A 27,108-nucleotide genomic window follows, 5' to 3' on the forward strand; every position below is an offset into this window, starting at 1 on the left:
TCTCCGACCCGGCCAGGTCCAGGCCGGCCGAAAGGATGCTGAGCCTGTACGTTGTGGGCTACTTCCTCTCCGACCCGTCCGGATGTTCATAAACGAGCAAAGGACATGTCAGAGCTGGAAGCAGCGATTGTCGCTCTATTGTTGCCGTTTTTGAAGATGTTTGCTATTGTTGTGAATGATCATGGTATTCGGTTCGGCAGGGGTTGAGATTCGGAGGACAAGTCCGTCGGCCAGTTTGTATTGATAGTGATGAATCGGTGTATTCCTTCACACACAGTAACGACCGTCGACCGAACCAAATCGATAATATTGTTGTGGAGTTTTTTCCCCCTCATTCTTTTTTTAATACCTTCTGCGAGTGAGAGCGAAGGCAGGAAGCTGCTTTTGGACACGGCTTTTTTATCGGACTGAAATGACATCCGGTTTATCGACTTTTTGACTTTCGCTCGGCGCGGTGCATTGTGCGACGGAGGATGCATTGATGTTGAGGCGGAAGTTTTAAGGAAGGATTTAAAAGAACGACCGAAGCGACGGCTGGCGGCCTCTTCAGTCGACGATTTCGGATTGCTTATGATACAAAAAGTGAAAGTCAAGTTCGATCTTTTATTCTCATCATTGAAAAGTTTTATTTATGATTTCCGTACATTGTATCACATACTTGAATATGCATGGGAATATGGATTGATCCAGCTTTTCCGGGTGGAACTGTGGTATCTACTTGTTTTGAACTGTGCAACTGTTTACAACGACGGTAGTAGTTTTGAAACTTTTAGTCAACATTTGAAATAGTTTCTGTACTACAGGTAACATTTTGCGGAAACCAATAATAATAGAATTATAGGGATTTACCGTGATTTCAAGTCCGGAACAATCATTCAATGGCGGCGGAAAATCTTATAAATTAACTAAATATAATTAAATAGACTCTTACTTCTTGACCTAGAACCTGCCTTCTGGATAAATTTGCTAAAATCTGCGATTTTGATTTACATTCACAACACTAAGGACACCGCTGACTGGCTATACGAAGAATACAACGGCGAATGGAACTATTTTACGCATGAAACAAGTGAAGCGTCTAGCAGCGGTGGATTCTTTATGTACAACTGGAACCGAGTGGAGATTCGAGAATTTTTGCTCAGGGCCACCATCTAGCTGCCGCCGCATGATGTAGAAGGCTGGCATGCTGGAAACCCGGTGGTAGCTGTAGATGTGCTGCCTGGACGGCAGCCGCCATCATGTCATGCTGTTTGCTGCCGCCAAGACATGGTTTTCCATCACGAACCAACACCGGAACGGCGACCCGGCGAGGTGAGGGAAGACCACCACCTTGATGCGCTCCCGGATCCATCGAGCCTTTCTCGTGTGCGGCTCGTTTTGTCTTATAGCGATGGTTCTGGAACCAGATTTTGACCTGCGTCGGTGTTAGTCGGATCATTGACGCGAGATGTTCACGATCGGGAGCGGACAGATAACGCTGCTGCCGAAACCGACGCTCCAGCTCGTAGGTTTGAGCTTTGGAGAACAGAACCCGTCGTTTGCGTTTTTTGTGACCGATTCCATTGGTCAGTCGATCCGATGGATTGTCGTCGTTATCTTCGATCATATTGATTTCATCATCGCAGCCTTCTTCGATGTCCACATCGTCCGAATGTTCCGTGTTACCATCGGTGTTCAAGTGTTGCCGCTCGCTATCGGTCGGACTTGGCGTCCGCGGGCACTGATCATTGATTCCACCACTTCCGCCGGACCCGGGCAGTCCTTGGTAAGATTGTTCCGAGTGAACTGGTGAGGTACTGTCCGGGCTGATCTGCTGAGCAAGCCGCTGTTGTTGCTGTTGTTGTTGGTGCGATGCTGTAAAATAAGCAGAAAAGGTACCTCTTTAGTGTTTTTGTGCAAAGCGGGAGGGAAAAAAGTGTGTGAGTGTGGGAGAAAAAAAGGCTAATTTGAACGCCGCAGGACATCACCACAGGACACCCCAGTGGGATGTCCCATCTACCATCTGGTGAAAGACCGGAAGAACGGAAATGGACGCTCTTGGGCGAGATAATTTATCGTTACAGACAATTGATTCTGTTTTCGCTTTTGTCTTCCCTCGGTCGAGCGAAAGGTGTCTCACCCGCCGGAGACGGAAATTGATAAATGACATCGAGTTATTAATAATACACTTGGTCCGTTTCCAACCCTCTCGGCTGATATGGGGCAGGAACGATGTACCTAACCTCAAGCGTTACTATTTGCCGCTTTGTTGAGATTGAAACACAGCCCGACCACCGGAAGTCGAAGGATCGCGGGTCGAGGCGAAAAAATCAACTGTATTAGTGCGCGAGCATAAGCTCCGCCTTTTTTGCTTCGTTTCAGTCTAATGGATAGCGCATACACACACGCACACTTGGAACGATGCTAGGTTAGAATAAAGCGAATAAAAGAAGATAATCATGAAAAAGGTTAACATAAGTAGCTGAATGTGTGCGTGTAAAGGCCCGTGTGAGTGGCCGATTGAGAGGTGCTCGTTGTTGAGCCGAAAGGTCGAGAGTGGTTCTGTTTATACAGGGAATGAGTGGTCCTTATGTAATGTGGACAGGATCTAGTTTGTGATTATACGCCTGCGTCCGGGTGGCGCGGCGCTTCGGTGTGCGGCGATAGAGGTTAATGAAAATTGATTGCGATAAATGGAATAATGGAATGCTTTCTTAATGGAAAAAGGACTCGCTTGGCTTGTTTAAGCGAACCACTTTCGGTATATTTTCCGCTTAAGGACCCGGCTTCCAGACTGGATATTGGGTCAAAGTTTGATCGACATAATGGTTTTGTATTTGAGATTTATGCATTTTAACATTAGAAGTATCGCCAAAGTAGACTACGAGCATAGATAGGCGATTGAGACGGGTTTCGTTTACCCAATTTTTGAATGATATTTCAATTTGCATAAGTAAGAGATGTGAAAAAAAGAGACGTTCATTCAGCAAAAGTAGATCGACATTACTATTATTAGTATATAAAGTAAAGACCCGTATGAGAAAATTGACTAGAAAATGTTGCGAAATATGTTCGACTAACAAAAAACAAATAACAAAAAAATATTTGACGATAACTTCCAATTATTTATCACATATTGATTTTAACCACCCTGCTTGGACAGCTGTCAGCTACTAAACACTGCTAAACAAGCAACGCGTTCGCGGTGAACCGCAGCGACGCCTCACCACGCTCTAATTAGTATTCATTTGATCTCACCCAACGAGAACCGTCGTTAGCAGCAGCGCCAAAAACCACCGAAGGGCTGGCTGGCATGTGTGAAAATCCACCGGCCAATCCTAAACAATCGAAACCAGCATCAGTACGAGCAAAAGCTGATTATCAGCCGGCGGAAAACCGTTGATTTTCCTCCCCTGCGCCTGAAACGAAGAAAAACTCTAGGCCAGATCTATTACCGAAACATAAATCTGCGCCGGATGCTTTCTTTATTGACGGTTTTATTACGCTTGCCCGCTCCTCAATGGAGTGGCGGAGATTGAATCAATTGCAGCGTTCACCCGTCGTCATCATCATCCTCGTCGGAAGGATGTTTATTTTCCCTATACAAGGGGATTATTACAAGCGTTCGACATACAAACGATACAATTGAAACGAAAACACGCAATGCGAACCTTCCGTCCATTTCTCTGTTCCTTGCCGGGGGAACTAAATTTTATTCAAATTAACTGAAATAAATGGCGTATCGGATGCCGACCGATTCTGTCGGGTAGCCTTTTAAGGTCGTTTCCATTGTAACTGTCAGTTTGACAGCTGACACAGCGTTTCAAGGCGAACAATAGGCACAACATCGCAATCGAAACCCATAGTAGGCGTGCAGTCACGTGAATGAACATCTTCCACCGCTCTATGGTCAGTCCAGATGCGTCCGTTCAGTGAATGACGATGACATAAAAGCCCAGAAATTACACGAAAATTAACCAAAAATCAGAAATCGATTTGTTGCCACCGGGAACCAAAATTTACGACTTCCTCGTGGCGTGCCTTTCTCTTTCTGGTCCGAAATCAATTACAATCGAATCGCTCTCGCTAACAATGATCCCTGCCTGGTAACCTGGAAATTGAGCCCGACGGGCCGGAAGGATGACACCTCAGCCGTCAATAATGGTGTCATGCAAGGCACAGCTGCATTTTCCAACAACTTTTGTATGATGTTACGATGGCGTGGAACCATTTTTGATACGCTTGATTCCGGGGTTTCAATTGAGGGCAGCGAACAGAAGGAAGCGGAATTATGCAGTCGGAAAGAGGTGTGATGGTAATAAATTGTTGGAAAATGGATGATGCGTTTTGTTCCTGTTTAATTTTCGTTTTTCCTTTCGATTGGTAGGTATAAGCCGACTAAAAAACTGCATCTGCTCGGTTGTAAAGACCCGAATGCCGCAGCGTAATGCCTGCTAACAAATGGTGATGTGTGCCTCTGTTAAAGGAGGTAATCCATTAAGGGAGGGTTGTTGAATTTTTTTGCTGTTTTATTGCTCGGTATCAAAAGTAGACAATTTACATTTTCCTGAGAGGGTACTTCTTTTTCGATAGTTTAATCCGCTGCCTAGCCTGGGCCTATGAAAAGTTCGCTTACAGAGGAGTGAGTGAAGTGAAGCAGTTCGTGTCCTCGATGATGATAGCGAATTTTTACGATCTGTTTGTTTAGTTGGATTCAGACACATATGCAGGATTTTTTTTTTTGTATTTTTCTATGGTGACGCTAGCAGGAAGGAAGCCATCTTGTCGTACAAATTTACGAATAATTGGATCTCTTGCGTGCATAATCGAATGTTGACTTTAAATAATTGCTTCTATTTCAGATGAAAGTGAAAACGGATACAATGAGATCGGAGTCGGTATATTTTTGTTGGTAATTAGATAAGATCAATAGGGGTCGGGTTTTTAATGCTCTGTGCTAAAAAAATATATCGAAACAGCATGAAAATTTATTATTAGATATAAAATATCTTTTCTTAGGGAATTAACATTCGAACGCGTTTGAAACTAGTGAAAAATTGACTCATCTACTCTCGACAGTCCACGTTTATTGGAAAACTAGTTGTTTGGCGTTACTCGAGAATAAAAGTTTTAAAATTAGAAATCATTTTTTATATTACATTGCCGCATTAGCACGACTCACTTCAGAAATATTTTATAATATGCCACTTCTAATACTTCCATCATCATTTTAAATACAACATCAATATTCTACGAACGCACAGAGCGGAAATACCCATATCAAAAAAAAAATTACGATATTGTAGCCGCCATTTTCGAAATCGAAATTGAATCTGGAAATACTAAGATTGCATGGTATTAAACCACCTTGAGCTGTTCACCAGAAACCGGAAATTGCCATCACGGACTTAGAAATGGCTGCTAGAGTTGATTGCCGGTCCCTGAAAATCATCCCGATTTCGTAGATAACCATTTATGGCTATTTTTCAGAAATCTCGAGTCGCCATTTTGATTTAGAAGCAAATTGGGCATAAAAAGTCATGATTTTGCATGCTTTTCGCAGTTTTGTGAATAATATCTCAATCTTTAGTTAATAGAATACCATTAGTTTCCCGCACGTTTTTCTCAAACATCAACAAACATTCAAATGTCTAAAAAACCACATGAGCCGTTGAAAGCAAAAGTGGTACATGTGCCATTTTTGCACTTTTTGGGTTTCTTGCATAAATTGATGCAGAACGCAGTAATGTACTAGTATGTCCAAGAAAAACCGAGATCTGACAACCTAAACCAAAGTTATAGCCAAAACAATTTTTGGTAAATAACATAATCACCATTTCGTTGAGAGCAAAAGTGGTACATGTCCAGTCTGTGCTTGTTAGATGAATTGTAAGTCGAGGATCTTAGGATATAAAACAATCATGTCTTCAGCAAAGTTGATCAAGTGATTGAGTACTTTCAGATGAAGATCTGTCTGCTTTGGAAATTTCTCACTACGTGGCGCTAGTGTTTCACTTATTTCAGTATCAAATCGTATGCTGTTACCAAATACATATACACTAGCGCCACGAAGAGACAGAACTCCTTAACAAACAGATCATCATTCAATAGTACTCAATCACTTGGACAACTCTGCTGAAGACATGAATGTTCTATGTCTTCAGATTAGAGAGATATAATGCATCATTCATGCTCACACTGGACATGTACCACTTTTACTCTCAACGTTTTCTGGTGGTCAATATTTTTCCCATAGAACAAAAGTGGTACATGTTTTTCCATTGAAGTTTGTGTAAGTTACTCAACCAGAACTCGTTATGTTTTCATGTACCGTCTTTTGAAACCTTTCCAGCAATGATTTAGTGCAGTTATGTTGGAAAAAATTGTTGAAAATAATTAACTATTTGAGTGTTTTCGTTTATCGCGTCTCCTGAAAAATTTACCTAATGGCACATGTACCACTTTTGCTCTCAACGGCTCACATATAATCGCTTCCAATTTGAGTTAGAGACTAATTAAGCATCAAAAGTCATGGTTTTGCATATTTAAGTAGATTTGTGGAGAATATCTAATTTTTAGTAATCAAATACTTTTTAAGTCTTTGCTGAACATTTAAATTTAAAATATTTTCTAATTGATCTCATTTTTTTTAGTTGCTCTTCCAGGAGATTATTACTTGAGAATGAAAATTGCGGAACCTCGAATTATAGAAAAATATCTAGTTTGTACACTTTAAAAGAATTTAGAGCAGTTATTGCTGCTTTCTAACTTTGTATTCGTCGCTTCTAAGTTTGCACGGAGCGACCTAACCTCACTTTTTTGATAATTCAAAGTGCTTATTCACAAGGTGTTAGAATTTTGAGTGGAATATTGAGATTTTTGGTTCTCACTTAGAATGTGTTTAACATTTTTATTGCGAAAAGTATTAGAAAACAAAATTTAGTTTCGGCTTCTAGAACAATCTAACTCCGAAAAGCGAGCTTCCTGATCTGTCAAACTATCGTTGACGATGTCTATTGCAGGATTTTATCACGATTTGCATCTCCAATTACAGTAATGATTCGCTCGTTGGATGTTCGTTAGTTGGAGGTTCATTAGTTGGGTGTTCGCTAATTGGGCTGTCATCCAACTAAAAAGCACTCTAATGTCAGAATTCAACGTCATTCAAATGCATTTCAGGGGTCCGAAAAGTGAAAAAAAATATTACTAAAATAACTTCGTTAAAGAAAAATTGTAAACAAGTTTAATTATTACGCCTAATCCATTCAGCATTGATAAGATTGTTTCTCAGCGCTATTAGCTGGACACTTCTGGCATAATCAATCGTGTAATTTGAAAAGTACATGTTATACATTCACAACATATTGTGTGTAATTTAGAGGTTTATTGTTCGGTTGTTTGTTCTATTATTTCTTCAACGCCTTCACCGGAAATATCCAGCGTAGCGATCGTCCATTTTTTAAGCAATAAGAACACTGTGGTCGCTTTTTACGCGGTTGGTTATACCGCATTTAAAGGATTAGATTAGATATACTTATACTACACTTATTTGATACCGCGTACAAATCATCTTTTGAATCGAGTAAAAATAATCCGCGTTATTGTAAAAATATCCCGTTTGAAAAAATGCATAAAAACAACCCGCGTAAAAAGCGACCCCAGTGTAGAGTGATGTGCGTGGGCTTTATCTTTTGGCTTCTCGTTGGATTTTTTGTATGAAAAAGTAATGACCAAATACATAAAATATTTACTACAGCAGCAGGACAGGTGAGCAAAGCTCATTTTCTTTGACATAGTTTTACCACAATGAAATTAGAAAAACTTTTTAAAGCAGGAAGAAAATAAACAATCGGCGCTCCCCTTTGAGAAATTTGCCCAGTTGTCAGTTAATCCAACTAACGAACACGATTCACTAGTTGGGTGGCAGTCGTGTTCCAACCAACGAATTTCGGCTGTACACGAAAAATTTTTCGAAAGTATAAAATTGAAGCAAATAGAAAAGCACAATTTCTTCCCTGTGTGTTTTGGGTCGTTTTATTGCTGAAAGGTATAATTGTTCTCCACTCCCATTTTAATCATTGTCTCCTTCAAATTTACATCCAAAATGTCGAGCCACACTTCTACCGTCATAATACGCCTGATTTCGGACAAACTTCCTACGCCAAACCACGGGGACTATTGAATAAAAAACTATAATAAATGTTCAGCAGCATCATCAAACAACATCTTTGGATGATGGTTAGGAGATTTCATTCAGATTGCTCAAGTATTACTATTATTAAAAAAGTTGAAAAAAATGAACTGTTTTCGAGCATAATTTGCCATGGAGCAGAATCATTTCAAATCGCCTGGAAATACACGAAAATTTAATCGACCATTTTTGATTTGAATGCAACTTTGCACACGTATTTGGCTTAGCAAACTGAGCATTTTTCACAGGTGGAGAAATTTTTTACACCATGAGTTACATTCTAAAAGGGCGTATGCCTTTTGGCATAGGTTTTATTCGAAGCATTGTAGCCCATAAACCGTTGGTTGTATAGAAAAACTGTCTGAGAATGAGTTGTAGGGAATTAAAAATGCACCATAAAAAATATACACTGTACAAAAAACATTTTTTTTGACCAAAAAAAATTAAAAATAAACATTAAATTTCAATTTAAAAAAAATAGAGTTGAATTTTTTTTTATTTTTTTTTTAAAGAAGCTTGACGTTAATACGCAACTTTAAAAAAAAAGTCCAGGATGGAGAAATGAAAAATATTTTTTTATGGTAGATTTTTTTTTTATAAAAATTCTTATTCAAACATTTTTCAAAATATTTGTATTCTGATGATTTTAAAAGATGCAGAGAGTCATTTTAAATCAAAAGGCTCTTGGTAGTAAACATTCTAAAGGCATTGGTTTTCGAGTTATATTTAATTTAAGCTCGAAAAATTATCAGGCATTAATATCGCTTTTTTCAACTCTATTGTTGTTTTCAAAAAACTCATTAATTCGGCGATGAACACCTGAACCGCAACAGTATCATGAGATTCTGATTCAGTAAGTGTTCCAGATTCTGAATAGTAAACAACGAAGGGATGAATGGTGGCTTGACTATCATTCCAATAACTACACGAATCACAAATTGATAAAGACGTATTAAAATGAGCTTGACTGTTCAATATTTTTAATTTTGCGATAACGTTTTCGTTTAATTTGCGTAAGCTTGATGAGCACCGATGATCAGGAAAGGGTTTACAGCATTTGGGCTTGGTGTATTCCATTTTCACTTTATTCATCTTCACAAAATGCAAACTGTTACTAACACATCTGGAGTAGTGCAATCGTATTTATTAACGAAAACAGATATTATAGGTAACCCAGTAGTTATTGGTTGCGTACTTTACAAACAGTTATTATTAGTAAACAAGTAGGTAGTGTTGCACGACAAACATAATTTTTTTATGAAACATTCGGCAAGGGGGAACGTGTAGGTAGGCTAAGGTTTAGCGCTTGAGTTATTTATCCAATCGTTTTGTTGTCAGAGAATGAATTGTATATTTTTGATCAAGCATTCCAATGAACGTATGGTTTTTGCTGGAAAACCATGGACAAACTAAGAAAAACGTGAATTTTCCGAAATATTAATAATTTTTTGAGCTTAAATTCAAAATAACTCGAAAACCAATGCCTTTAGAATGTTTACTACCAAGAGCTTTTTGATTTAAAATGACTCTCTGCATCTTTTAAAATCATCAGAATACAAATATTTTGAAAAATGTTTAAATTGGAATTTTTATAAAAAAAATAATCTACCATAGAAAAACATTTTTCATTTCTCCATCCTGGACTTTTTTTTAAAAGTTGCGTATTAACGTCAAGCTTCTTTCAAAAAAAAAATAAAAAAAATTCAACCCTTTTTTTTAGTTGAAATTCAATGTTTATTTTTAATATTTTTGGTCAAAAAAAATGTTTTTTGTACAGTGTATATATTATTTTTATGGTGCATTTTCAATTCCCTACAACTCATTCTCAGACAGTTTTTCTAAACAACAAACGGTTTCTGGGCTACAATGCTTCGAATAAAACCTATGCCAAACAGCATACGCCCTTTCAGAATGTAACTCATGGGTGTGAAAAATCTCTCCATCTGTGAAAAACGCTCAGTTTGCTAAGCCAAATACGTGTGCAAAGTTTCATTCAAATCAAAAATGGTCGATATTCGACCATAGGCGATTTGGCGCGATTTTGCTCATATCTTAACCTTTAGTTAATATAATACCATTAGTTTCCCGCACACGTCTTTCTCAAACATCAACAAACATTCAAATGTCTAAAAAACCACATATCAACGCTTCAAATTTGAGTTAGAGGCTAATTAAGCATCAAAAGTCATGATTTTACATATTTGAGTAATTTGTGGAGAATATCTCAATATTGAGCAATCAAGTACTTTTTAAGTCTTTGCTGAACATTTACGAACATTTTAATTGAAAAATGTTTTCTAATTGATCTCATTTTTTTTTAATTGCTCTTCCAAGAGATTATTACTTGAGAATGAAAACTGCGGAAACTCGAATTATTGAAAAATATCTAGTTTGTACACTTTAAAAGAATTTAGAGCAGTTATTGTTACTTTCTAATTTTGTATTCGTCACTTCTAAGTTTGCACGGAGCGACCTAACCTCACTTATTTAACAGTTCAAGGTGCTTATTCACAAGGTGTTAGAATTTTGAGTGGAATATTGAGATTTTTGGTTCTCACTTAGAATGTGTTTAACATTTTTTTTGCGAAAATTATTAGCAAACAAAATCTAGTTTTGGCTTCTCGAAAAATATAACTCCGAAAAGCGAGCTTCCTGATCTGTCAAACTACCGTTGATGATGTCTATTGCAGGATTTTATCACGATTTGCATCTCCAATTACACGAAAAATTGTTCGAAACGATAAAATTGAAGCAAATAGAAGAGCACGATTAACTAGCTTATAAAAAAAAATGGTTATGGAACCTGTCACCATCTTGCGGTTTACAAACAATGCTGATTGAAAGCTACGAGCAGAGATGCCAGATATTTTTGAAAAATGTCTGCAATTGCTCGAAAATTCGGAGAAATCTGCCTAAAATTTAAAAAAATGCACTAGCGCAAGAGTCTGCAAAAATCTGCACACATTTTAAGACAGTCTGCGCAAATATACAATGACCGGTACAAAAAAGATCACCCATTCCATTGATTTTATGCGAGTTGCTCGTGTTTTCTTCCCTGTGTGTTTTGAGTCGTTTTCTTGCTGAAAGGTATAATTGTTCTCCACTCCCATTTTAATAATCGACTCCTTCAAATTTACACACAAAATGTCGATGCACACTTCACGCCTGATTTCGGACAAACTTCCTACACCAAACCACGGGGACTATTGAATGAAAAACTATAATAAATGTTCAGCAGCATCATCAAACAACATCTTTGGATGATGGTCAGGAGGTTTCATTCAGATTGCTCAAGCATCGGAAACAGTTCATTTTTTTTCAACTTTTTTAATAATAGTAATTATTAAAAAAGTTGAAAAAAATGAACTGTTTCCGAGCATAATTTGTCCTGGCAATTTTTATCAACTCTTGTTTTCAAGCAGTGATTTCAGAATCAAATATTTAAAGATTGCAGTATGTTTTCCAGTAATATGCTAGGAATAGAAGGAATACTTTTATGCGAAATATTTGCTTTAAAGTTTGAGCTATTGGTGAAACGCGAAGGCCTGGTATCATGATCGGACCAGCTTACTTCTCAGACATCACCGCTAAATTGTACTTGTGGATTGAGCTATCGGCAAAACAACCGGCAAACAATCGGCAAAAGGCAACCGAAAAAACACCCAGACCAGAAATTAAATTAGCAAATTTGCTGTATTTGAAACTCAAATATAATTCATAACGTTTTCTAATACTGTATTGCTACTAACTTTTAAATAACGAAACTGAACAAAATTTAGAATGATTTGAAATGTTGCTAAAGTTTATACCAACGACTTTTTCTTATGGCTGTATGAGTCTGTAGCGACACTCGCCAACGTCTAATAAAATCTGCGTGAAAATTGATTGCTCGGAAATGATGAAAGACTGAGTTAGAGTAAAAATGTTGTACGTGCGAGCTAGAATTAATTCTAATACTCAGAAACGACAACTGTTCGCTAGCCGCTGTGTTAAAAAATATAAGCATTTTGTATGAGAGCTCTGAACAGGTCTTAAATGTTAAATAAATAAATGTTGTACGTGCGAGCTAGAATTAATTCTAATACTCAGAAACGACAACTGTTCGCTAGCCGCTGTGTTAAAAAATATAAGCATTTTGTATGAGAGCTCTGAACAGGTCTTAAATGTTAAATAAATATGTGGCGAAGCTTTGTGAAAATGTTTTCTCGATATTTGTGAAAAAAAAAAAAAAACTATTTAAACTCACCATTAAGGTTACTGCACGTCTCGTACAGCCAGGGGCTGGCAGCGGCCGGAAACAGTGGATGATGCGGGTGGTGTTGATGGTGATGGTGATGATGAGCGTACCCCGGTAGAGCCGTAAACCGGGCATGCAGGTCCTCCGCCAGATTGGACCGTATCCGTAGCTTTCCGCCGTCCGGTAGTTCCGGAGAAGAGAGCAGTTCCGTTTTCGTATCCCCGGACCGAGCCAACTGCGGCGGTTGGCCGTGACTGCTGTGACTGTCGTCGTCACTGTTGGCCGGTGTTATGTTACCCTGGTTGCTGTCCGTATCCACGGTTGCCGTGCTGCGGTTGCTGAGGTGGTGACCTTCGTCGCTGGTATTCTCGTCATCCGCCGCTAGCCGAGACTGTTTCTTGTCCTTGTGGCCAAGAATGTCACTGATGTGAAAGCCAGACCCACTGTTGGCGGTGGTTGTCCGCTGGGTGCGTGGGAGTTTCATATTGTCGAGGAATCTGTGCGAGGAGAAAATCGAAACAAAAAATTGGATTAGAAGCCGTTCCAGCCGGAAAAGAAATCCGCTCGGTTCAATGTTATAAGTTTTTCATTGGTGACTGCATCCGACAGTGAAAGGGGATTGCACGGGCCAGGTCAACCGAAATAATCAAGCGATTGGATTAGATTAACGTCAATCAATTTAGAAGTTCGGTATTGGGTGAAAAAATGCTTGTTGGGGGACGACAAAAACTTTTCCTTTGCTCCCATTTTCATCGGATTACAACGTGATTTAGGTTGTACAGTTTTCACCTAGTTATTTTTTCCCCCGAGCCGGGCACCGAAAGGCTGCAAGCTTTATTCTGTCTATTGAAATAGTTTTTTTTTCTGTCTGTTCAATTCTGTTGTTTCTTTCACATCACGTTTCGATCAATTTTTGGTCGCTTTCCACACCACACCTTTCTACGAGTAATCCGGTTCACGCCACGCAGTGTCGCTTTGTTCAGCTGTCATCGTATGTTCCACGGTTGTGGAAATCCGTGGTACGGCACGGGGGTAGGTGGGTGGGATTAATTCTTATTAAAAGTGCGACCCAATAATAACCAGAAGCTGTCGACGACGTTGTGATGGCCGCCGTACAAGCAAGGTGAGGATTTTTTTCCTAGCAAAAGATAAAATTTTGACAGCCGGGGGCGGGCAAACTGGTGATGTAATGGATTGATTATGTTTGTTCAAGCTTAATTACTTGTCGTTTTTTGAGGTAAGGATTAGATTAGTTAACACAAGCAAGAAACTGTAATTAAACTTGCCACAGTATTAGTGTGTGACAGGTATTGTTTTTGCGCGAAGGAAATGTTCGTTTAATTTGCAAGTGACTTCTTAGCTGGCCAATTATCGCTTGGTCCAACTTTGGTTTCAAACCACAAGCCGCTTACCTGCTGATCCAGGATAATGCTAATGAGTAGTACAAATATCCGCATGTTGATTCAATCGTCCGGTTCCCGATAAGATCATTAAATCTTTCGGCTGGGATTGTCGGGAATTCCCAGCCTCGAAAGCGTGTGCCTCCTACGTTTGCTTGAAGGTGGGAAAGTCTGCAATGTTTTCTTCAAATTAGCATAATCTCAGACCATTAATCGCCCTCAATCGAGACATGATCATTCGATCGGATCATAACCGGCTTTCCAGAGGTTAAGTCCATCATTTTAACCCGACTTTCTCCGGAATCCGAGTCGGATTTAATCGTTCTGGGCCAGAGCTAGAACAGTATCCCAAAGTAGACCAGCAGAGGGAGAGCAGGCAGTTATCGAACGCCTCAGTTTGTTGCCTGCAACCTTGGAGTGAACGATGAAAGCAAACGGAAAGATCGGAATTTCCCGTAGTTCCTTTTTTAACACCTCCGAACAAAGCAGGCTCCCGTATTGTAGCGATCTCGAGACCCACAGAGAAGCGAACGAGGAAGCAAGTAGTAAAACTTACTAAAAATGCAATTGCCAGCGCAGTGCAGATAGGGATTCTACACGCACACCTGCCCGGGACTCAATGAAGCACCTACACCACCGACTCTTCCGAAGGGATAATTTATTCCAACCAAAAACAATAATAAATGCAAATGAGCTTCGCCAGAACAAGTACAAGACGACACAAGTTCCAGAGACAAGTACGGGGGAAATTTCAAGTTTTTACTATCGGGAATTCCAAAACGATCGCATCAGCAGAGCAAGTTCTTTTGTTGGGTCACGTATTGCAGCTGTGCGTAAAGTGCGAAACCTTCGGAACCGATCGGAATTAGCATGAATTCTCACCTCACAAGAATCCGTTGAAAAATGTGGCTGTAGGCTAAAGGAAAAAAACTAATCTTTGCAATCGGGACTTCGAAAGCATCATCAAGCCACTTGAGTGTACGCTGTAATCGTCATAAAACAGTCAAATTGAGATGTTCTACAGCTGAGGCACGTTTTCCTTTCCCCGGGAAGGCATTATTCCGTGCACGCCGCCATCTAGCTAAAGAGGCGGTCCCTTTTGTAGGAGTAAATTATAATCCTAGAAAAGTGGCCGCCGACACATTCGCTATCAATTGTGTTTCTTAAACGGCTCGTGATTTGAAGAGGTTATAAATCATGCACGCATTGTAATTCTTTTCTTTTTTAAATAGAGCAACTTGAGTATGTGACCATGATACCTTTCTGAATCTTACATATGAATTTCCCGATTTGAAATAGAAAGTTTCAGTATTTTATCTCCATCTCAATTGTACTTGAGCGATCCAGTATTTGAACTCGTTAATCCCTGCCTCAACATCACACCTTGGAAAATACGCGTGAAATCCGTTTGCCACCGCCCCTACAACGACCCATCCTTCTCACGTATTTCCCCAGGAGGACTCTCATCAAACAAGTACAACCTTGCTCCACAAATACCCGGTACCTGAGATCAGTCAACGTCATGTGAGGTACCAGTCCGATTGCTGCCGGTGTATGCCATAGGAAAATATGCAAATTTCCCCGCTCACTTAGTCTGCCTTTCGAAAATGTTGTATTTGCAAATGTCATTAGCATAAAGTGTCGGGGCTGGACGACGTCATAAATTTCGGGTGTGGAGGTGATTTGGAATCTTGAACGTCTTTACCTTTCTCACTCGCATTCTTGAGTGGTTCGAGCAAAACGGCCTACTATTTGTATTGGTTGGCGGCACACAGGATGCTGCACGATGGATATGGCAATTGTTGGCGTTAAACTTTCAAAGGTCTGAGGTAGCCACTGCTATGAGTTGCGAAAAAGGGCATTTCGTAGTTCTGGACGAAATCGGAGCGTCGAGGAATTTCCGTTCGACCAGCAGGAGAAGCTCCGGCAGCTTTATTGGGTTATCGATTCAGTTAAAAAGGTGCGATTTTCGGTAGAATTTTGTTGTCTTCAATGAATAATTCCGGATACATTACATTGGTAAACACAGGTTTTGTCTTAGAGCTCAAACTGGACAGAATGAAAGATTATGACTCTTAAATCATTCCTGTGAATTTTAGTGCCCCTGGCAACGATAATTTTTTCAGGGACTCAAATGAGTTTTCCCGTAAGTAAACATAGAAGCGACGAACACGGCGAGTAATTACTTTGCAGCTGCTTGACACATCTCTATATCGACTAAGGGCACCAAAATTTACAAGAATGGTCAAAAAGCTACAGCCTTTGATTTTTTCCTAGTTGGAGCTTTAAGGCAACTTTGTTTTAGCTTTCATCGACCAGTGTTATGGGCGTGTAAAACAACTGCTAGAGGAACTAAAAAATAGTGTCAATAATTACAAACAACCCATTGAGCAATGAGCATCTTATCTATGTATGATAAATTGGAGAAAGTCATCATAATTTATTGCTATGATTGAAAACAGAACTTCAATATCCATACGAAAATCTGGGCTCCAAATCAAATATTTTTTGTGAAGTAGAATTAATTATTAACAAGACGATCATACAAAAAAACGGTTGACATTGTGATTCAGATATTTTTTTTTTTGACACTTTCATCGCGTAGCTTATCATATTGAATCTTCCAAATACTGTGGACAAATAATTTATCAGATCCAGAAATTGTTTATTTTTCATTCAAGCGTCACTAGTAAACGTCTTGAAGACGCGTAACCAGTGAAGAATCGCTGGCCATCAGCCAAAATAATGTTTTTTTCGTTAGCTGTTTCATAACATTTTTCCTTTATTGCTATAACATTCAAGTGTTTTAATCCAAAATTTGGGCGCAACATCATCCATAAAAATAAATTGTAAATTTGGGCGAAAACCAAAAATTTTTCAATAAAAAGTTATAAAAATACGTGTTCGAAAGGAAAACAGTAAACAAATACACTAAGGTCGCTTTTTACGCGGGGGATACGTGCCGCGTTAAAAAAAACGCGTAAAAAAACCGCGTAAATTCCGGATTCCGCGTAAAAAACCGCGTAAATTCCGGAATCCGCGTAAAAAACCGCGTAAATTCCGGAATCCGCGTAAAAAAAAACGCGTAAATTCCGGAATCCGCGTAAAAAAACGCGTAAATTCCGGAATTCGCGTAAAAAACCGCGTAAATTCCGGAATTCGCGTAAAAAAACGCGTAAAAAGCGACCTTAGTGTATTGATAAAATCTTAATTAAGTAAAACTAATTTATCACTTTCTGCATATTCAAAACAATATTGAAAACATTCAGCCCTTTTCAATTTATGATCATGAAATTCGCTTAACTGATTGAAGTGTCAAATCCTACCAGCAAATTCATACCATCAAACTCCGGCTAACAATAGCCCGTTTGCAGATTACTTTTGCTTCGCACTCGTTTGCATACAAAGGCACACAGTTTGCTGTATGAGAAAAAAAAAACAAAGAACATTCGTCGCCTTCCGTATCTTTTCGAATTTATTTAAAACGTAGTGTGATTTCAGTGTCTTGGTTTTCGAATTCAGAAATTCGGAAAATTTTATTTTGGAGTTTTCAACTTCAGCGGCACCACCTAATTCAATGTCTAGTAAGTTGTCAATTCATGGTTTTAAACATGTTTATGAATGTCCTCTTTTAATCATAGAAACCGGATTAGAAAGACAACATATATATGAAACAATGAATCATCGAAAATCACTAGAAGAAATGAAAATAGCAGCGAAAGAAATTTTTCCTGCTGATAATTATAATGAATTTCAAATTTTCAGGAAACAATTCAACAGGAGACTTCAGCAATCACAGCGAAAGATGATGATGATTTTTTTCAATTTGTAATTAGTTTGTATTGCTTATGTTGTTTAAATTAATACAAACATTATATATATATATATATATTTAGGCAAAATTTGTTTGGGTCGTCCATAAATTACGTAATTTTTTTCAATGGGGAGGACGCCCAGTGGCAGTACTTGTGGTCAAAGATCAAAGAATTCTATGAAAACAAATGTAAGCGGAAAAGTGCCACAAACCATTAAAAATTTGATTTCGTGCTTTATGGACGGACCCAAATAAAAAATGGATGTCAGATTCGTGTTCAGCCCCAAAATTATGTAAACACCAAGTTTTTGTCGCATTTATCGACACATTTTTTTTGCTTTGCCAGCCTTTCTATGAAGTCGCCCCACTGTGGCACGGGACGGGTTTAGATAGATCAAACCTTTTTTTTTGTTAACACAACATTGGTTTGACAAATCAAGATCAAATCTCTTACTGAAAAAAGAGTTACATTATACTTATTAAAACTAAAGGATACTCAGTAAGTTTAAGCCAAATAAAAATCAGAGCTTGATATAGTCGTTTTCAATTGACAATTGTCAGGCTATAGTGACACTGGGACCCGTCGCTTTAAATTGAAAAACATTTGTTTCATTTTCGAGTACTTTGTGCGTCAAATGAAAAGTACTTGAATGCTCCTGCTTTGATTTTGACAGTTGAAGGGTTCGAAAAGGAGAGAACAGATTTTCAATTGAAAGCGAAGATTAACAGCGTCTTTATCAACTGCCGATTGACAATTGAAAATGACAGTGAGCGCTAACAGGGGGATTCCAGAAATACTCCACGCAGATAGTTGAGAAATGGTGACGTTATGGAACGGAGGATGCCAGAACAAGTTTCACAATCCGAAGTGGTCACGAGTCGCCAGTGATCAAGAGCAAATAATAATCGGAACTTGTGTGATGTATTTATGCTGCCTACAAATCATCATCATCATTTCTACTGCAGTGCTGTCAGTCGAACAGTCATTTTATTCGCCTAATGACACGCTGAAGGAAAGGGAAGTGTCATACATAATATGCGTTAATGTCCACGTCAAATGAGACAGTTTCAATTTACTTCAATAGAGATAAGTGACTTTTCACCTACGCACACTAGTTAACGTGTAAACCCGTGTAGAGTTGCGTTTGGTTTCCTCCAAACTGTAAATCATCGCAGCTCGTTTATCACTTTTTACAATTTTTGGTCGATTATGTTTAGCAGCTCCTTCCGATTCATGATCACGAATGAAAAATTTATTCAGAAACGAGTTTAGAACTTATAATAAGTGCTCATTTGATTATTTGTCCAGCTGCTAAAAACATAGCATTGCAAACAAAACAGCGATTTGTGAATATTTTTCTCAATGAGTGGCACTTACACATTCGTACGTGAATAGGTCTATTGGGTCCTAAAATAGAGCAATTGGGTTGTTTAGCTATATCAGTTTTTTATGTCATCTGAAAGAACTGCACTTTCTAAGCAAAACGTGATTTTCAAAAATTTTCTATCGTTGTCCTTCGTTTTTTTAATCACGATTAAAAACTGCTCGAAATCTGCTTGCAGTTGGTATATGGGCGAACTGTCATTGTAGCGATTTAGCGCAAATTTTTATTCTTCATTCAAAAATCGAAGAATGATGATATAAAGTTTTAAAAATCACGTTTTGCTCGGTAAATTACACTCTTTCAGATGATATACAAAAATCAGAAATTCGTGAATAGCTAAACAACCCAATTCCATAAAAAGGGCAAGCAATTTAATCGACCATTTTTTATTTGGCTGAAACTTTGCATAGATGTTTCTATAGGCAAAAGGTGCCATTTTGTGCTATTTGTTCAATTTTTTGGAACAAGACTTATTTTTGAGAAGCTATTGAAAAATGCTATTTAGGGAAGATATTGATAATTACAAGTATTCTTAGGTAAAAACGGTTTGTTTGATCGGTATGACGTCTTCTGCAAAGTTGTAGAGAACAATTTTGACTTATATAATATAAAAATATACACTAAGAAAAAAAATTTTTTTTTTCGTGAAAAAAAGTTAAAGGAAATATTAAAAATTAATTATCTTTAGCTCATTTAAAAAAAATCTAATTTGTTTCTATAAAAACTACAAAAGATTACCTAAACAATGCAACCGGTCCGATCATGGAGGAATCATCAGCAAACCGTGTAAAACTTTAGGACCCAATTGAAAATGACCCGATAAACACCAGTCCACACTGATTCCAAAGCTGCAAAAACGTGATCGAAATTGTAGCCGTAGTGTCTACAAAAAAGTTGTTGTATTAATTATTCTTCATGTTATAGAAGTAACGATTTTGTGATTAATCCACCTTCTATTTACTATTCTCACTTTGGAATATAAAAATCCTTCAGCAAAGTTGTAGCTCATTTCAAAGAAAAAAAAACTTTGTTGAAAACATCATACTTCTATCTATAAAATGGACTTTTCTATCTACCTATTTAAATGGGCTTCTCTATACATCACCCAAAAAATCAATTGTTTTAAATTTAACTTTTCATAGTGGTTTTTTATAATTTTTCAATGTTCTACAACGTAGTTTGTTATAACGAAACAAACAATTTTTTCGAAGGAAGTTGTTTTATTGATTATTCTCCATTGTTTAAACGCTGGAATTTAGTTGTAATTTTGTCCACCTAGAAGTGAGAAACAAAATTTATTTTTCTCATTTTTGTACATAAAAATTCATTTTGTTCGGTAAAGTTGTAGCACATTTACAAGAAACAACATTGTGAAAGACTCCATACTTCTACCTGCCAATTTCTTTAGAATGCCCCTTAAATGATTTTTTTTTGAGTTTAACATTTTATAGTGATTTTCTAAAATTATTCAATGGTTCACAATGTTATTTGCTAAAATAAAACTCACAAACTCACCGAAGAAGGGTAATTTTTATGTTATGAATTCATTTAGGTACTGAATATTTTTATTAAAATAATGCACTAATTTATTGACAGATATCTACACAGAGAGAATGCTAGAGACATCAAGAGACAAATGCCTATTAGACTGGGACACGGTTAAATGGGAAAAAAGCGATGGTGATATTTTTTCACTCCCATGCACTTTTAGTGTTCCTTATGGGTCCAATAACAACCGTGAAACTTTTCAGATCGATCTATATTTTTGCGCCCGATTTTTGATGTTTCCATACGGTTTTATATGAGAAAATCCACTTTTTCGAAACTTCTTCGCTAGAGGTGTCCAGTTGGCTTCTAAAAATATATCGATACATGATATTTGCAGGAAATTTTCCTGGAAAAAAGTCTTCTGAAGATCATAAGGCGCTTCGATGCTTGTAGAAATAGTTATTCACCCCAAACTGATTGAATGTCTAACGAATGGCTTATCATTGAATTTTTCCAGCAACAATGCTCCAGCATTCTGCTGTTGCAAACTTGCTCAGGAAGGAGAAATAATTTCGCGTGGAAGTAAGCTTGAAAGTGTAATTATTGATCATAGTATCTTCGGAGAAGCCTCCAAGATAAATTTTACACGTTATCATTTCTTATCACATAATTGAATTTGCAATATCATCATGCTGCAGCAGTATTGCTAGTAAAATTCAATGGTGGGCCGTTCGTCAAACATTCAATCAGTTTGAGGGGAATAACTGTTTCTACAGGCATCGTAGCACCTCACGGTTTTCAGAAAACTTTTTACTAGGAAAATTTCATTCAAATATCATGTATCGATATATTTTAGAAGCCAACTGGACATATATGGAGAATAAGTTTTGCAAAAGTGGATAAAATCGTATGGATAAAACCGTATTGAAACTTTAAAAATCGGGCTCAAAAATATAGTAGAGTAGAGCGGGGCTAGTTGGTCATTTTTGGTTAAACTGTTCTGTAACTTTTTGTAGGGAATGTTTTGGCAAAAGTCATTACATGAAAATGTTGCGTTAAGTCTGTAGTTTCTAGAAAAAAATATGAACGACTCGAAATGGTCTACGATTTTGCGAATATTTTATGTTTTTTGAGTGGATGTCAAATTGGCCAACTAGCCCCCAAGTTGGGGTAAGTTGGTCAGAGTGTGGGGTAAATTGACCATTTTTATTTCGGAAGGACAATTCAGTGATCCTTCCTCACTGCATTTGCGGCAGCCTGTAGCGTCTCAGCGGAAGTTCCGGTTTTTTGTTTATACGGTTGCTTTACGAAATCCCAAACCATGAGAAAAGTACGCGGCACGTATCCTTCGCGTAAAGAGCGACTTTAGTATAAATGGTTTTGCTAAGCAGAGCACATGCTGTTTGCGCTTGGTTTTAGTTTGCATCACGAAATGCGCCGTTCCTGGAATTGTATATTGTTACGGACGTTAGCCGTACGCTCCACACAGGAGAGTGAGTTCTGGATCACCCCCAGCTGTAACGGCGAAACAGCATAGATGTCAGCGAGAGGAACGTCAGACGGCAACAACGTGGTTAGAACTGTCACATGCAGCATAAACCGACCGATCATTATTTAAGTGCCAGTAGCCATTGCAGCACGTTGAAACTCTTTATAATAAACCTTTTTTGATTAGTAAATTTAGTAAAATCCCTTATAAGTATTATTAGTATATATTATTGAATTAAAACTATGGTGTTGTTTCTATACTATGGTGTTGGTTAGTAAGAAGATATTAGTATAATTCATGCAGTGAGGTGTATTAAAAATACATGCGGTTAGCTTACATACTAGGTTAAAACTTATACTAATTTATAGATTCTACATTATTAGTACGCGAAAATTGCAACATAAGACACCACGAACACCACAATTTAAAAAAAATTGTTACGGATTAAAAGGGAAAAAAAAACACGAAAATGTAAGACAGTAAATTTAAGGAACCAAAAATTGTTACTAACAAAGATAATACATTACAGCTTTGAAACTCCTAGTAAGCTGCTATCAAGACGTCTTTCCTCCTCCCATACCGAACATATATACTTGGTTACTTGAATTCATTGATGATGTGCATAGGACCAACCAGCCCCGCTTGTTTGTGACCAACTAGCCCCTCATGCTTTCAATATGAAAATAACTTGAAATAGAGAGAGTTGAAACGAGTAGAGTTGATGGCCAATTTGACACCAACCTGTACTTATTATCCGTCCTAATTAAAACTGTACTTCATTTTGTCATTCAAATTCTCTGGTTATCTGCTCCATATCACCCATATTACACGATTTTTTTAAACGTAGATTCGGAGATATTCTCATTGACCAACTTAACAAATGACCTATGGTCGAATATCGACCATTTTTGATTTGAATGAAACTTTGCACACGTATTAGCAAACTGAGCATTTTTCACAGATGGAGAGATTTTTTACACCCATGAGTTACATTCTGAAAGGGCGTATGCCTTTTGGCATAGGTTTTATTCGAAGCATTGTAGCCCAGAAATCGTTGGTTGTATAGAAAAACTGTCTGAGAATGAGTTGTAGGGAATTAACAATGCATCATAAAAAATATATACTGTATAAAAAAATTTTTTTGACCAAAAAAAATTAAAAACAAACATTAAATTCCAATTTAAAAAAAATAGAGTTGAATTTTTTTTAAATTTTTTTTTGAAAGAAACTTGACGTTAATACGCAACTTTAAAAAAAAGTCCAGGATGGAGAAATGAAAAATAATTTTTTGTATGGTAGATTAATTTTTTTATAAAAATTTTAATTAAAACATTTTTCAAAATATTTGTATTCTGATGATTTTAAAAGATGTAGAGTCATTTTGAATCAAAAAGCTTTTGGTAGTTAGCATTCTAAAGGCATTGGTTTTCGAGTTATTTTTAATTTAAGCTCGAAAAATTATTAATATTTTGGAAAATACACGTTTTGCTTAAGTTGTCCGTGGTTCTCCAGCAAAAACCATACGTTCATTGGAATGCTTGATAAAAAATATACAATTCATTCTTTGATAACGAAACGATTGGATAAATAACTCAAGCGCTGTACCTTAGCCTACCTACACGTTCCCCCTTGCCGAATGTTTTACTACTTGTTTACTAATAATAACTGTTTGTATAGTACGCAACCAATATCTACTGGGTAGTTTTTTTTAAATACTAAGTATTCTTTTTCATTGAAGAGAGCTTTTTTCCAAAAAAATCTTCTTGTCTCACAGTGTATGTTTTTTGTAGAAGAATGAAATTACTGTCTGCGGCTTTGCTGAAGACGTTATACCAATCAAGCTAAACGATCCGGTTTCAATTTTTTTTCTGTATTTTTTTACCATTTTTGCATGATCTGACAGTCATCAATGTTCAGTTAATCTTTTGTAGTTTAAATTTAAAAAATAAGATTTTTGAATTATGAGATTTTTTTGATAATTTATAATATTTTTCTTTATCTCTTTTTCTTAGAAAAAAGGCATTTTTTGCCCATAGAAACACCATTGCAAAGTTGCAGCCAAACTAAAAATGGTCAGTTGAAATGGTTGCCCGTTTTTTAGAGAACTGCTCATAATTGGAACCAATGTTTTTTTTTCAAATGCGGCATGTATCTATTTTAAAAGCATCGATGCAATGTAATAGAATAGATTTCGTAACATTTAAAAGATTGGAAAAGATTTAAAAGATTGGTGTTCAAAAAGTGGCTTGCCTCACCGAAGTTGGCGCCTGTGTAAGTTTCACATCAATTCGCATTGTTAATATAAGAATAAAATTTTGATTTTCACTCAAATCTACGAAAAAAGGATGTATGCCATGAATGAACATCATTTTATTTTAAGACATTAAGGTAAACGACTTATTTTCCGAAATCAATTAAAGTCACTAATTTTTTTATAACTCCTCAACTATAACCGCGCCCCAAGTCAACAAAAAAGGGAGCAATAAAAAGAAAATAAGACCAATTCCGGCCGAACATGAACGCGCATCGGCACGCTAATCGCATCGAAACGTATCGACACTCTTCCGGATTGTCGCACGGTCAGGTCTCCTGCCGTCATTGGTGCCGTAGATGCTGCACCATCGAAAGGAATAATCCACTTATTTATGACCTTTTGATCGACGAATCCTCCATCCACTTTTTTACGATCCGTTGACGAAATATGGTTTGACGTTAATTTTCCAATTAATTATGATTAATCACTAGATTAAGCCGGAAGTGCACTTACCCGGGCAGAGATCGGAGAGCCGCCGGATAGAAGGCCGGAAGTAGGGCTGGATTCCACGCGGAAGGAAATAAAATAGGTGCCCAGTTCAGCATCGGAGGTGTGTTGGCCGCCGGAGCAACCGTCGGAGTCATTGCGTCCGCGAGGAGCGTATTCTGGCCGGCGTTGCCTCCGCTAGCTGGTGCGGGTGAAAGCTGCCGCTGTCGACTCGTCGGAGGTGGTGTTGAAACCGAAGTTCTACGTGAGGAAGGTGTTTTATGCTGTTCAGGACTGGCGCGAGAACCGCCGCCAGCATCCTTCTTTTCAGCGGCCACTTTGAAACGATTTTCACGAAAGCGGCAGAACAGGAAATTTGCGAAATTTTATTTTTCACGATCACCTGATGTTTTTCCTAAAATCTTAATGTAATCAATCTTGTTACACAACACACTTTCACAAGAGCAAATGCACTTTACTAAAACCAAGCGCGCAAGAAGACCAAATCAAACAATAATGTTGTTATTATTATCGAACACTAAGCGCATATTCAAACTCTTCAACCGATGATAGCTAGTTCTTGACTGTAACTAAATTATGTTTTCACTTGAAGGTAAGTGGGCACTCCACCGAGCCTCGAACCACTCGACTCGACGAGAGCTGAGTTCTTGTGCCTGCATCCTTTTTCTCAACCAGCGTGTAGTTGCATCTCGCTCTAGCTAGTGCACTCGTTAGCACCGATGCTCAACATAATGCTCAACAACGGTTTGCAGCAGAAAAAGCTCACCCTCCATCCGAGCTAGCCAGCCAGTCGCCGCTGTATTTATGACGAGAATGTATGACGAGACGAGTGCTCTCATCGCCACACAATTTACAACCAACCGACCAAGCGGAAAGTAGAAAACCGAAACCGAAAGGACACTTTATTCACTAAACGGTGAAATAGTGTTGAGTGGGCCAATCGGAAGCGCCCATCGACAAACGAAGCAGGAGGCGTGGTCACGCTTCAGGTTACACATCCATTTTCTTTCGCACACAGCCACGCACCGAACAAGTGGGATTTCCGTCTCCATCACTACCGTTGTTGTATCACTACCACCACCACCAGTATCATCAGCACGAACAGAGGCGCAGAGCACGCAAGCACCGACTCGAAAAGCAGCTGCCTCCTCACAGCAAACAAAAATCGGCATGAGTAGCGGAGGGATATGCTCGCCTTTTCGAGTGCCCGAACTCAGCTAGCTGTCGTCTATCACCGATGTGGATAAAAGCATAAACCTACATATAGATTGTCCGACCGATGCAATGATGCTTATGCTCGCTTATGTCTGCACACTCAAATTCGACAAGGAAACCACTTCGCGCGAATGGGACGCACAGTGGGATGGTGATGGTTTAGTGCGGCACGTATACCAAATCACAAAATCCGATCGGCAACGAAGTGAATGTCATTCTTTTGTTGATCTGAATGTTTTTGCATACAAAATTGTCAAATAAATCTATTATGTAATAATCTAATACGAATAAATGAATAGTAATAATTAGATTTAGTTTTAATCTGTTTTGGTATGTTTATAATTATGTACTAAGTGCTATTTAACACTTTTAGTACACTTTTTCTGACGAATAAAGTCTTATTTTTACTGTTATCTGATATCAGATAAGGTGGATATTTTTCAAAGAGCTCCCCGAAAAAAATAACATCAAAAAAACCTTCAAAATTGCTGTAATTGTACATAGTTATATCATAATTAAACTTTGTTTTTCATTGTGTATACATATATTTTATATTAAATATTATTGTCCAGAACAATAAAAAACAAGGTTTTTGCTATTTTTACCACGGGTTGTTATGTATCCCAGCAACAATTGTTTGAGTATTTTTCATGCATTCAGAAGCCACTGACAATGTTTTTCATGGGAAAATTATTGTTGGTTGTAGATTCAACAACAAAAAAAGTTGTTAAAATATGGCAATGACAAAAACTGTTTGTTAGCTTACAGTAAAAGAACTAGGTTTTTTTATAGTTAGAATAATAAACATTGTCCATTCACTGTTCTCACCGTAAAATACATCGTACTTTTATTTTTGGCCTGTATGAAACAAATAATAGAGATATTTTTAACATAAAAACATTAAATGACAACTTCTTCGTCTCAATAAGGCTCCTTAGTTGCTCGCTGTTATTATCAATTTAGATAAGTCGTTTGCGTAAAATGAAACTTTCCAAGTTTAAAATTTTCGTCTGTATTTTTTAGGTGTCAAAATCCCCTTTTTTCTACCCCAATTATTCATTCATCGCGTAACCTATTTGTTATGGCACTATTCTTCTTGTTTTCGAGCGTTTTTCATCATTCTAAATGCTATGTTATCACAATTTTTAA

The 27,108-nt window shown here is 37.7% G+C and overlaps 1 protein-coding gene across 2 annotated transcripts; it reads right to left on the bottom strand.

The window, feature by feature from the left end:
* Positions 1-616: 616 nt before the first annotated feature.
* Positions 617-25,596, bottom strand: LOC129722949 (homeobox protein vnd-like). 2 transcript variants are annotated; one of them, XM_055676827.1, is made up of 4 exons: positions 25,198-25,596; positions 24,751-25,138; positions 12,417-12,904; positions 617-1,854 (listed from the first exon to the last, which is right to left on the bottom strand). In XM_055676827.1, exons 2-4 carry the CDS (start codon positions 24,879-24,881, stop codon positions 1,139-1,141), a joined length of 1,335 nt encoding a protein of 444 aa, XP_055532802.1. In that variant the 5' UTR covers positions 24,882-25,138; positions 25,198-25,596; the 3' UTR covers positions 617-1,138. The 2 variants fall into 2 exon arrangements, with proteins under 2 accessions (XP_055532802.1, XP_055532801.1); XM_055676826.1 differs by having other exon boundaries at positions 24,751-25,596.
* Positions 25,597-27,108: the final 1,512 nt, after the last annotated feature.

The sequence above is a fragment of the Wyeomyia smithii genome, chromosome 2, assembly GCF_029784165.1.
Source record: "Wyeomyia smithii strain HCP4-BCI-WySm-NY-G18 chromosome 2, ASM2978416v1, whole genome shotgun sequence".
NCBI lineage: Eukaryota > Metazoa > Arthropoda > Insecta > Diptera > Culicidae > Wyeomyia > Wyeomyia smithii.

Bases quoted from the DNA above. Each gene is read 5' to 3' on its own strand.
- LOC129722949 (XM_055676827.1), bottom strand. From the start codon at position 24,881: ATGACTCCGACGGTTGCTCCGGCGGCCAACACACCTCCGATGCTGAAC. The intron at 12,905-24,750 runs GTAAGTGCACTT...CTCCTCGCACAG, and splicing joins GCTCTCCGATCTCTGCCCGG to ATTCCTCGACAATATGAAAC. The intron at 1,855-12,416 runs GTGAGTTTAAAT...CTTATTTTACAG, and splicing joins GACGTGCAGTAACCTTAATG to CATCGCACCAACAACAACAG.